Raw genomic sequence first — 12,294 nt, forward strand, 5'->3', positions numbered from 1 at the left:
GGAGGGAGGGAGGGAGGGAGGGAAGGAAGGAAGAAAGAGAGAAAGAAATCCAGGGCTGCGAGAACTCACTAGTATGGACACAACAGCTTAAAGCAGTGATTCCCAAAGTGGGTGCTACTTCCCCCTGGTGGGTGCTGCAGCAATCCGGGGAAGCGGTGATGGCCACAGGTGCATTTATCTTTCCTATTAATTGCTATTAAAAGTTTTAAAAAATTAATTTCCAGGGGGCTAAGTATTATTTTTTCTGGAAAGGGGGGCAGTAGGCCAAAAAAGTTTGGGAACCACTGGCTTAAAGCAGATATTTGAGACTGGTGTCAGAAAAGAAGCAAAAATCCAGATAAAGAGGGGCAGCTGGGTAGCTCAGTGGAATGAGAGTCAAGCTTAGAGACAGGAGGTCCTAGGTTCAAACCCGGCCTCAGCTACTTCCCAGCTGTGTGACCCTGGGTAAGTCACTTGACCCCCATTGCCCACCCTTACCACTCTTCCACCTATGAGACAATATACCGAAGTACAAGGGTTTAAAAAAAAAATCCAGATAAAGAGATGAATCAGAATACTGTGGTATGAATTTAATTCCGAGGTAAGTTCTGGGACTATAAGGAGTCCTTATAACTCCCTGCCAGGGCAGTGACTGAATGCTTAAGCCCACAGTATGTGGCCTAGACAGCAATCCTTAAATTCTAACATCTGTATTTTGCCCTTTTGCTAGTGCCAAAGAGATTTGGGAGTCAGAAGTGCCATGTGAAAAAGCTTGGTTCTTAGCCATTGTGCCTAGGAAAGAAACCTCTCTCAAAACAGTTTTTATCCCAGGCTTCACCTAGCATCGGAGTCAGGAAGACTGAGATTCAAATCTTGCCTCAGAAACTTACCAGCTATGTGAGCAAGGTACTTAAAAATCTCTCAGTGCTTCAGTTTCCTTATCTGTAAAATGAGAGGTTAGACTCGATGGCCTTCTAAGATTCCTTTCAGCTCTAAATCAATGATCTTGTATGGACTGGGTAGGGGAAAAGTATTTACAAAAACCCTGAACTCTTTGGTGCATAAGACACACTTTTGGTCTCAGCAGCTGTGCTTGACCAATGCTTATCAGTTTTATAACTAGAGACTGCCAAGTGGCATGACAGATAGGACTCTAGATCTGAAGAGAGAAAGACCTGAATTCAAATCCAACCCCAGGGCAAGTTATTTAATCACTGTCTGCCTCAGTTTCCTCAAATGTGAAATGGGAACAATAATTGCAATCTACCTCCTCAGGTTCTTGAGAGAATAAAATGAGATGTTTTTCAAGTTATTTGTAAAACTTAAAGCAATATTTAAATGCTACTTATTTATGCATTCCCAAATGGTGAGGGAAATGGAGGCATCAAAGTTCAGAGCCACAACCCAGTCCTCTATCTCAAAGCCAGGAACAGCTGAAATTTAGCAGCAGGTTCGGAGTAGCAGATCATTCAAAAACGGCCCCCAAGAGAGGCATTCTCTAACCGACTTTCTTTTAGTCTCATTCCATTACAGCCCCAGGCTTCAAGGCCAAACCCAGAATGATCCAAGGGACATTTTTAGCACAAAGATTGAAATTATGACAGAGGAAAGATATTTGCAGAAAGTACTTGGGGGGAGGGGAAGAGTGAGAGTGAAAAGCAGATCAAGAGTTCTAGTTCCCATTAACTATCGCTTCCTCCAAATCCCTCCAGGATTTGGAGTAAGTGGCTCAATTCCTCTGGACCTCAGCTTCTCCCATCTGCACAACAGAAGAATAATGCCAGAGCTTGTAGACTTGCTCCACAGCCAGGTGTCCCAGAGTGCCTTTAGGTGCTTGAAAGGACATTGACAAAGAAGAACGCCTGGTCCTTCTCCTCCTCCTCCATTCACACTAGCCCACTCCACCCACCTTCCTGATGATCACTGAAACAGGCTAAAGTGGGCACACCGGCAATAATAAGAGCCACATGAGAAGCTGGAAGGGGCCATTAAGAACAAACAGAACAGCAGGAGAAGACAAATTGTTTTCTGAAATTTCTGCTTCTATTCTTGTGGGAAAACCAGAAGGGGGAGAAATCAAACACCAGCAGGGAAAAGAGAGAGGAGGATAAGGCTGTCCCTGAAGAGCTCCCAGCTTTTTCCCCTGGTAATACCCATTCCTCACCCTCCCCATCTTGTGAAATCAGGTGGCAAAGACAGGTTGGCCCTCGCTGCCCTCAATTCCCTCTAGTGAAGTACTAAATCAAGCAGAGGAATTTTCAAGCGGCTAAGGGACAAATCCAGAAGAAAATATGCACCTGCCACTTTGGACATCTACCCTGCCTAGGACCCCCCCCACCCCCAACATACCCCATCTACACATAGACACACACACACACGAATATATCTCCTCAGGGGAGACTAGAGTGCAGGGGAGCGTACATGCTTGGAAGTATGCTTTCCCACCCACCACCTGGGCTAGATCCCTGTTGGAGGCTTTGGCACTGTCTCTGGAATCTGCTCCCCTCCCCAGCTGCCAGCTCTATTTTCCCAGAAACCCCTTGGGGGTGGGGAACTGAGCTGGTGCATGAGAATGTGAGAGGGGTTGGTGGAGGGAGGGGGGAGTTGTACTCTCTGGTATCTGCCTGCACATGGCTGAGCAGCAAGCTGGGTTCGTACTACATCTAGGCAACCACCCCCTCAGTGGTACTTGAGCGATGGTGACAGTCCCACCTGCCCCCAGGAGCAGTAGCAAGGTATCTTATGCTAAAAAGAGCTAGATGAGGAGTCAAAAGACTTGATTCTAGTGCTTACTTGGGTGGCAATGAATACCTCATTTCACCTCGGTGGGCCTCAGTTTCCTCATCTGCAAAATAAGGAGGTCGGACTCTTGCTGTTATTCAGCATGTGACCCCATGGACCATAGCACACTGGGTCCTTCTATCTTGCACCATCTTTTGAAGACTGTCCCAATTCATGTTCATTGATTCCATGGCACACTTAATCCATCTCTTCCTCTGCTGTCTTCTTTTGCCTTCGACCTTTCCCAGCATCAGGGTCTTTCCCAATGATTCCTGTTCCCCTTGTTACATGGCCAAAGTATTTAAGATTTAGTTTCAGTATTTGACCTTTCAGTGAGTGAAGTCTAAATTAATTTCTTTAAGTATTAGACAAGATGATCTCTAAAATCTCTCCTTGTTTTAAACTTTATATTCCTTTTCCAACCAGCTTCTCACAAGTGCCTAAAATCCCCAGTATTTGGTATACCTCCTTTGGGTTAAGATATTGCCCCTGGAAGGGTCCAGTTAAAATGCAAATGGTATTTCCTAGAAGGGTAACACTAATTATTAGTGACCATTACATTTCTCCAAGAAAATTAAGTTTATCAAAGTAGTTACCAGGCACTAATCTTAAAATGATTAAAGAAGTGGTTAGTCACAAGAATCAGAATGGGGAAATCTTGACTAGTGGCAGAAGGGGTAATAAAAGGAACATACCAGTACTAAAGAGTATTGGGGATCAGCGCAGGGGAGAGCGGGCCCCCTCTGAGGTTAAAGAGAATCACCTAGATCCCAGAATTATTGAACCATAGAACAGAGAGCTGAAAGATATCCTTGATCCAACCCTCATATGACCCAACCCTCAAATGACCCACCCAACAAGAGAGTGACTTATTCTAAACTAGAGCAAGTCAGTGGCAAAAACCTAGACAAGAACCCAAGTTTCTCTGCCTCTTCTACTTTTCCATATTGCCTCAATTAAGTTTGTACAATTAAAATTATACAATCCTCTCTGCATCTCTACAACCCTTTTCCTAGACCTTTTATGCCCTGAGCTCCTCCATCTGGCCAGAGTAAGGGATGGGAAAGACTTTTTCCTATCAGGTTCTCCAACCCATGACTCATGGACATGGGGTTGGGGAGGAGATAAGCAACTTCAAGACTTTCTCTGCTAAGGGAAGGAAAGGGAAGCCAAGGTATGCTTGGGACTCAAGTGTTCTGGGTAGCCAGGGGTAAATCCAAAGAAGAGAAAGAACACTCTCCAGTCTCATCCCTCCCCCCCAGATCCTAGGCGTATATAAATGGAACAAAGAACACTAAACCAGAGACAGAAACCCTGAATTCTAGACACTGGTTGTGTGACCTTGCACAAATCACATGCTTTCTCTAAATTTTAGTTTTCCCATTGGTAAAAAAAAAACTGTGTGTGTATGTGACTAACAAGGTACTTCTAGTAACCCATCAAAGTTCAGTCAGGGTTGCTGGACTCACTCGTAACAATAATAACAGCTAGTATTTATATAGCCCTTCAAGATTTGCAAAGTGACATATAACACACACACACATACACATACACACACAGATTTATTTATATATGTAGATATATAGATATATAAAATTTATTTCATTTCCAGAACAGCACTATAAAATGTACCTATGAAGAAAAATGAAGCTGAGAAGGAAAAAGTGATTTGCTCAGGGGGCATTGTTGTGAGGAAGATTAGTTAGTAATAGTTTTGGACCTAGCAGGAAGGGCTGGAGGATTCCAAGATGGAATGAAGGATCCCAGGGAATCAGGATGCAGGGTGTCCTTAACTCTGAGATCTCCCAGGGTTAGCAACAGTTTGTACCAACCACTAATGGAGTCTCTCCCAGAGCACAAGCCCTACTTCCTGCTCCTTCATTCCATCTTGGAATCCTCCAGCCCTTCCTGCTAGGTCCAACACTATTACTAACTAATCTTCCTCACAACAGCATACAACTAATAAGGCTGGATTAGAACCCTGTTCTTCCTATCCCTAAATCCAGCATTCAATCCTCTATACCTTGCTACCTCATTTATAGGGAGAAAGAGGTATTGTAGGCCCTAAGGGAGGAGAAAGAAGGAGCACAGGGGTTGGGGAAGCGGAGGGGCTCTCTTTTCCTCCTGGAACTATTCAGGATGATTCCTCAAAAATACTCTGTGAATCTGTTTTGCCCCTCTGATCCCAAAATAGGTAGTCATGGAAGTGAACCTCAAGCAAAAAAAGAGCCCTGCACCCTGTCTTTCTGTAGCCTCTCACCCTCCCCTTCCTCCTCCCTGTTCAGCCCCTAGAAGTGCAGGATAGAAGGACTAAGATGGGGACTATCTCTCAGTTCCCTCTCAGCTGGCAGAGCCAGCAGGAAATCAGGTCTGTGTTTTGCACACAGATGAGCAGCCAACCAGGCAGAGGCCTCAGAGCTGCAGAGTCACAGCTCAGGGAGGAAGGAAAGACATTTCCTACTCATCTGGATTCAGGTCCTGTCTCTCCCTGAAGCACTGCCCAGCCTGGGTCTACCAGGACTCCTGTGGCCTTGGATCCTCAGGGCTGTCTCTACTTAGAAAATAGGCCACAGCAAACCCTGGCTGCCCTCCCACACCAGAGATCTCTCCTTTTCCTTTTGTACCCTCATTTCCTCTTAAAAACCCAAGTATGAGAAGCTAGACCCTTTTAAGTACTTCTCCACTGCCCCACTATCAAAGACTAGCCCTCTGACTCAGCACCCAAGGGAATGTCTTCACCATCCCTGGAGGGGCCTTGACTATAGAAGGCCATATCCTCTAGAAAATTCAGATCCAGTGATTGGGGGATGTAGACTCTAAACAATCACTCTAGTGTAAATATCAATAATATGGAAATAGGTCTTGATCAATGACACATGTAAAACCCAGTGGAATTGCTCATTGACTACAGGAGGGGGATAGGAGGAGGGGAAGGAAAGAACATGAATCATGTAACCATGGAAAAATACCCTAAATTAATTAATTAATTAAATGAATTTTTAAGGAAAGGAAAAGTTCAGATCCAGAAGAGCAGGAAATATTCAGAAATCTCTGTAAATATTAGGTAATTGAGTATTAATCCATGTGTTGATAGGAAGAAACTAATTTCTCTCCCTTCATTCAACAAACATTTATTAAGCATTATTATGGTCTAGGATGCTAGGCTAGGTCCTGGATTAGTTAGAAAGAAAAAGAAAAAAAAAAAAGAAACAAGAATCATAGGTTCTGCCCTTCAGGTAATTACAATGTAAGCTGTCATAAATGGGATAAATGTCACATGAACAGAGTGTACGAAGGGGTTCAGAAGCTTATGAAGTGGGCAAACACTCCAGGTGGATGGGGATGCTGAGATACAGACTGAGGGGTTTAGCAGTCACTGAAAATCTACTCTGGACTCCAGGGAAAAGGCCTCAGATCTCTGCATTCATCCCAACCCTTACTTACTTCCCCAGACACCTGGCTCCTTCAGCAGCAAACCTCCCTATGTCACATCCTGCCATTCCTTTGCCTGGAAAATCCCTACGATAAACCAGACATGCTCACAGCCTTCAATATCCATCCCCTAGTCCAGCCTGGAAAAAGGCCTCCATCTTTCCTGCCTCCAGTCCCCCTTGATAATGAGCCCATACTTCCCCATTTACAATTCCCTTGCTTGGTGTGAGAAAATGTTCTGCCTTTTCTTATAAGCCCAGAAAGTTTGACGATGGGGAAAACCAGGACTCTGCTGCTTCACCAAAAGTATGGCTGTGAACTGACATGGAGCCCAATTACCAGAAAGACCAAAGTCTGGAAACACATTTGGGTAAAAGAGGTTTAAAGTCAGTTCCATAGACAGCTAAATATAAAGGTGACCTTGGACATAATGTCTGGAAAAATTCCATGAACAATTCGATCCAATAAACACGCATAAGTGCCTGCCAGACACTATCCTATACTCTACCAATACAAAGGTTAAAAAAAAGAAATAGAGACAGTCCCTGCCCTCAAGGAGTTCACAGGTTCCTAAAGGTAATTAACCTGTGCATAGATAAATACAAATCGTATGGAAAATAAAAATACCAAATAATGTCAGGAGAGTAAGGGAGAGTCCTAGCAAGAGGGATGTGGGTGTCAGGAAACCTTTCCTTAGAAGGTAGCACTTGAACTGAGGTCTCCTAGAAATGAGTAATCCCAAGAGATAGAAGAGAGGAGCAAGCATTCCGGGTTTGGGGGACAGCCTATAGAAGGCAAAGATATGAGAAGTGTAATGTCATATAAAATACCACAAACATTATTAAATGTCAGTAATATGCAGAGCAATTGGGGTTGGGGGGAACCACTATAAGAGTACCCACTGGGTGCAAAGCCCAGATTAAAAAGGAACAAACAAAAACCCTGCCTCGTTTAAATCATAACTGAGCTCCATCAGAAGGATTCAGATGAGAAAAATCAGTTTCTTAAAGGACCAAGGGTATGAGATAGGGGAAACCGTGACGCTGCATTCAGATATATTCACGTAGCATCCAACATCCACATTATCTAAGCCTGGACTTTTCAGCAAAAAGTAGCCCCATTTTCTCCTAAAGAGAATCTGGAGGGTATAAGAAATGGGAAAGCAGGTACTCACCACTGCTGAACTTCCTTCTCAGTAACTGCAAAGAGAAAAGAACAAAGAAGTTTTAGCAGTTAACCAATCAACATTTATTAAGTACATTCTTCAGTCAGTTACTAGGTTCAGTACAAATTCAACACACGGTCAGAAGTTGAGAAGGAGAGGGCATAGTGTATGTACACAGACACAGACACAGACACAGACACAGACACAGACAGACACACACACACAATTCTCTCACACTCGCATTCTCAAAATATTAGAGCTAGAAGGGACAATAGAGGCATCTAGTTCAATGCCTCCATTTTGTAGATGGGGAAACCAATGTTCAAAGGATACAAAGTTTTAGGGTGAGTTTAGTCCAAGAGCAGGGACTAGCACTCAGAGCTATTGAACTCCTTCCAAAGCAATACTCCCATTTGACCATGCTACAGATAACTGTCAACAGAATTCAAAGAGAAAAGTCCTGAATGCCTAACTGTCATTTTCCTAAAGCCCAGGACTGATCAATCATGTTCCTCCCTTAATTCATCAACTCTAGTGGTTCCCTACTACTTCTAGGGATCAAATATAAACACTTCAAATATAAAGTGCATGTGTATATTCATACACATGCATAATGTATGTATACACATCTGATAAACATATTTGCAAATATGAAGCACATACACAAATATATATAGATCTCTCTCAAATTTAAAGCATTTAAAGCTTTTTACAGCCTAGTCCTACCCTACCTTTCCAGCCCTCCTGCACATTACTGCCCTTTATTTACTCAACAGTGAAGCCAAATAGTCTTCCTTGAAATTTCTAATGCTTGTCACTCTATCTCCTGTCTCTGGGACTTTGCACTGGTTGTGCCCCATGCTAGAATTCACTCCTTCCTCACTTCTGCCTTTCAGCATCTCTAGTATCCTACAAGGATCAGCTTGAGTGCCATAGTGTCTGTGAGGGCTTTCCTGATCTCCCAATTACTAATGCTCTGCCTCCAAAACTACCTTAAGTGTACTGTGAATTTACCTTTATGTATATAGACTCAGACTTGAATTCCTCAAGGACAGGCTATTTCCCTTTTGTCCCCCAAAACCGACTAAAGTGTAGGGTCTTAATAGATGCTTTCTGAATGATTGAGAATCTTTCCCTTCTCCAAGAAGGCTTTCACATTGGTTGTGATGAGGCAACCCTTCACATTACTTTCTTTAAGCAAAGCACCCAGTGCTAGGAGCCTGACCCACCATCATTCCCTGCAAAAAATACATAGTCTTCTTTTTTAAAAAACTTTTTATCTTCTGTCTTAGAATCCATACTAAATATTGGTTCCAAGGCAGAAGAGTGGTAAGGGCTAGGCAATTTGAGTTAAATGACTTGCCCAGGGTCACACAGCTAGGAAGGGTCTGAGGCCAGAGTTGAACCTAGGATTTCTTGGATCTCTATCCACTGAACCATCTAGCTGCCCTGAATCCATAGTATTCTTAAGCCTCAATTATCACTCTCCAACTGGGATCTCATAGCCTGCCTCCAATGACCAAGTTCTAAGAATCAGCCTAGGCAGGATTTTAATTCTTACTTGTCTTATCTCCTTGCCCAGGTCATGGATCAATCAATCAACAGACATTTACTGATTTACTTTGTGATGGGCACTATGGAAGAGTCAAAGACAAATAAAACACGGTCTCTTCTGTTAAAGAACCGAGAGCAGGGCATTGCTCTGAGTGGCGCAGCATTCTAATGAAGTCTTTCTGGTACTGGAACCCCTTTGGACGGAGGCCAAGACAGACTGTGTCGCCCTGCAGTAGGACATGTCAGAGCTAACGGACTGAGCCTCCCTGGAGTGAGCCCTCCGAGACACTCAACATCCCCTAAGAAAGGAAACCGCAGCCCCCACCCCAGACAGTCCTGACTCACATGACCTCAAGGAGCAACATCAGCCTGAGAATAACTCAATCCAGTGTTTGGTCTGGAGCAGAGGCCTCGGTCGGGCAAGGCCCTCCATATTGATGGATGGTTATGCTGCTTGGCAGGGTTCAAAGGAGGCATCGCTTAAGTAACTACCATGGATTGTTTGTGTTGAGTTATTACTAACGACTACAGAAGCTTTCTCCTAAACTGAGCACCGCCCAGATGTGCCTGACAGCAATAGAAGGAAAACCCCTCACAGGGAACACTCTCCAACATTAACATCTACCGAAACAGATAATCAGCTCTCCTTACCATTCATTTAAGTCAATCCACAAACATCTACTGAGTGCCTACTATGTGCTGGGCACTGTGTCATGTCTCGGGGAAAGAGAAAAAAAAAGACAAAAAAACAGCCACTACTCTCAAGAAGCTCACATTCAAATAAGGGAGACAACATTCAAAAATCTGGACATACAAGATATATACAGTGGAACTGGGAGATAAGCTTGGATGGAAGGCGCTAAATGGGACAGGATCTGTTTGTACAAAAATATTTATAGCTGCTCTTTTTGTGGTGGCAAAGAATTGGAAATTAAGGGGATGTCCCTCAGTTGGGGAATGGCTGAACAAACTGTGGCATATGATGGTGATGGAATACTATTGTGCTGTAAGAAATGATGAACTGGAGGTTTTCTATATGAACTGGGAGAACCTCCAGGAACTGATGCAAAATGAAATGAGCAGAACCAGGAGAACATTACAATACAATATTGTGGGGCAATCAAATATGATAGACTTTGCTACTAACAATATGATGATCCAGGACAATTCTGAGAGACTAAAGAAAAAGAATGCTGTCCACCTCCAGAGAAAGAACTGTTGGAGTACGAATACAGATAAAAACATATTGATTTATCATTTGTTTTATTTAGGTATATATTTTGGGATTTTGGTTTTAAAGATTATTCGCTTACAAAAATGAATAATATGGAAATAAGTTTTGCCTGACATGTATAACCCAGAAAAAAAAAATTTAGATGGAAAGCACTAGTAGTATAGGGGACTGAAAAGACTTCCTGCAAAAAGCAGGATTTGAGCTGACACTTTCTTGAGTGAGAAAGAGAATAAAGGAAGAGATCTAATCCCATTACTCAATAGGGGCAAAGACTACTTAGACAAGCTTTCCACCAGGTAGTTTCTAACAATGTTGTCTAACCAAGGGTGGGCACAAGGAGGTAGAAGCCAGAAGAGCAGCTTCCCTGGGAACAACTCTGGATGGGATATAGAATTTTGCTCAGCCAATTGCGACCACTGCCCTTGCTCTATGTTGACTGGATTACAGCTGTCCTCAAAGAGAGGAACTGCATCTTCCACTCATCAGTTCATTTAAGAAACATTTATTAAGAACCAGAGGAATACTGCTAGGCCTGAAGATGATGACAATTAAGTGTATCATAATAATAAAAAAACTAAACAGCTATGGAAAGCAGCCTGTCACAGTGGAAAAAGCATTATTCAAAGGATCTGGATCTGGATTCAAATTTGCACTCTGCCACTTATGACCTGTGCGACCTTGAGCAAGTCATCTAGCATCTATAAAGGGGAGTAGGGAGGGACACAGATGGGTGGCTCAGTGGACAGAGAGCCAGGCCTGGAATTGGGAGGACTTGGGTTCAAATGTGACCTCAAACTCTTCCTAGCTATGTGACCCTGGGCATATAGCTTAGCCCTTACTACTCTTAGGTCTTAGAATCTATACTTGGTATCAATTCTAAGCCTGAAAGCAAAGGGTTTTTTTGGCTTTTTTTTTAAAGAGTGTCTGTGGTAGAGGTGGGTGTCAATTAGATGACACTTAAGGGACCTTATAATTCTAAATAAATCTATAATCCTATGGTCCTTTGCACACAAGTAATCAGCAAATGTTAGCTAGCTAGAAATATTTTCTCTGTGGTGGGCAGTCTTGAGAGTTGGGAGAAAGTATCCTCAGGGAAACCAGAAATTTGGACAAGGAGGAAGGATATCATTCTTAGAACTCAAACAATGTCAGGTTCTGTCCTATCCCCTCACGGGTCCTCTGACTCAGGCCAAGTGCAGATGAAATCTCTGCTCTCTTTCCTCCTTGGACCAGACATGGACATTTGTTCGCCATTAAGATGCTGCCTTTAACTCTCTGGAGGTTAGCAAATCTGATCAAGATGAAGAGCTATAGGGCCTAAAGAAGTTCCTAAACCCAGTCTGAGCTTGGACTTAGGGAAATCTATATTCAAATTCCACAGCAGATACTTAATAGCTTCATGTCCCTGAATGCATCACTTAACCCGTCTATGCTTTAACTGTCCCATCTGTAAAATGAGAGGGTTCGGCTTAATGGCCCCTAAGATCCCTTCCACTGCTAAATCTATGATCCTGTGACCCAGGCTTATTTCCTCTCTGTCTCCTCAATTCTCAATTCAAAGAGGAAATGGCATATAAGGGAAAGAATTCTGGATTGGGAACCAGAAAACCTGGGTTCTGGTCCCAAGCCACTGGGTGACCTTGGATAACAGTCTGCCCTTTGGCCTCCTAATATATAAAAAGGGGCTACAGTACTAAATGGTCCCTAAGGGACTAGGCGCTAACATTTCTTGCTCCTAAAGCTCTGGTTTATATCAGATATCTATAATATCAGCCTTGATATTCAATATTTTTATATCTCTACTCAATCCTGGCCTGAGGTAGAGATTCTGATAGTAATGAATGAGTTCCTGGTAACCTTGAAGGCTAGAATCAGACTGTACTACACAGGAAATCCCAGTCCCTCTCCCTAAAAATCCCTAACTGAGCAAAGAAGGTTTGTGTGTTTGTGCACATGGGCACACGTGTGCAGAGATGTAAATGTACAGAGATGCATGTATATTCACACAGAGATAACAGAGAACCACTGACATGTTTATAAGGAATTTTAGACATCAAATCTGGTTCCTTTGTTTCCCAGATAAGCAAGCTGAAATGCAAAATCAGCAAGTGTTTTATCCAAGTTTCACAACTAGTAAGTAGCAAGAAGG

General features: G+C 43.0%; 1 protein-coding gene across 1 annotated transcript in view; it reads right to left on the reverse strand.

The window, feature by feature from the left end:
- NCS1 (neuronal calcium sensor 1) overlaps positions 1-12,294 on the reverse strand; it is a 103,515-nt gene that overhangs the window by 29,549 nt on the left and 61,672 nt on the right. The window contains exon 2 of the mRNA XM_044663981.1: positions 7,367-7,391. Within this exon, the coding sequence (XP_044519916.1) occupies positions 7,367-7,391 (25 nt within the window). The remainder of the gene's footprint in view (positions 1-7,366; positions 7,392-12,294) is intronic.

Source organism: Gracilinanus agilis, chromosome 2, assembly GCF_016433145.1.
Source record: "Gracilinanus agilis isolate LMUSP501 chromosome 2, AgileGrace, whole genome shotgun sequence".
NCBI lineage: Eukaryota > Metazoa > Chordata > Mammalia > Didelphimorphia > Didelphidae > Gracilinanus > Gracilinanus agilis.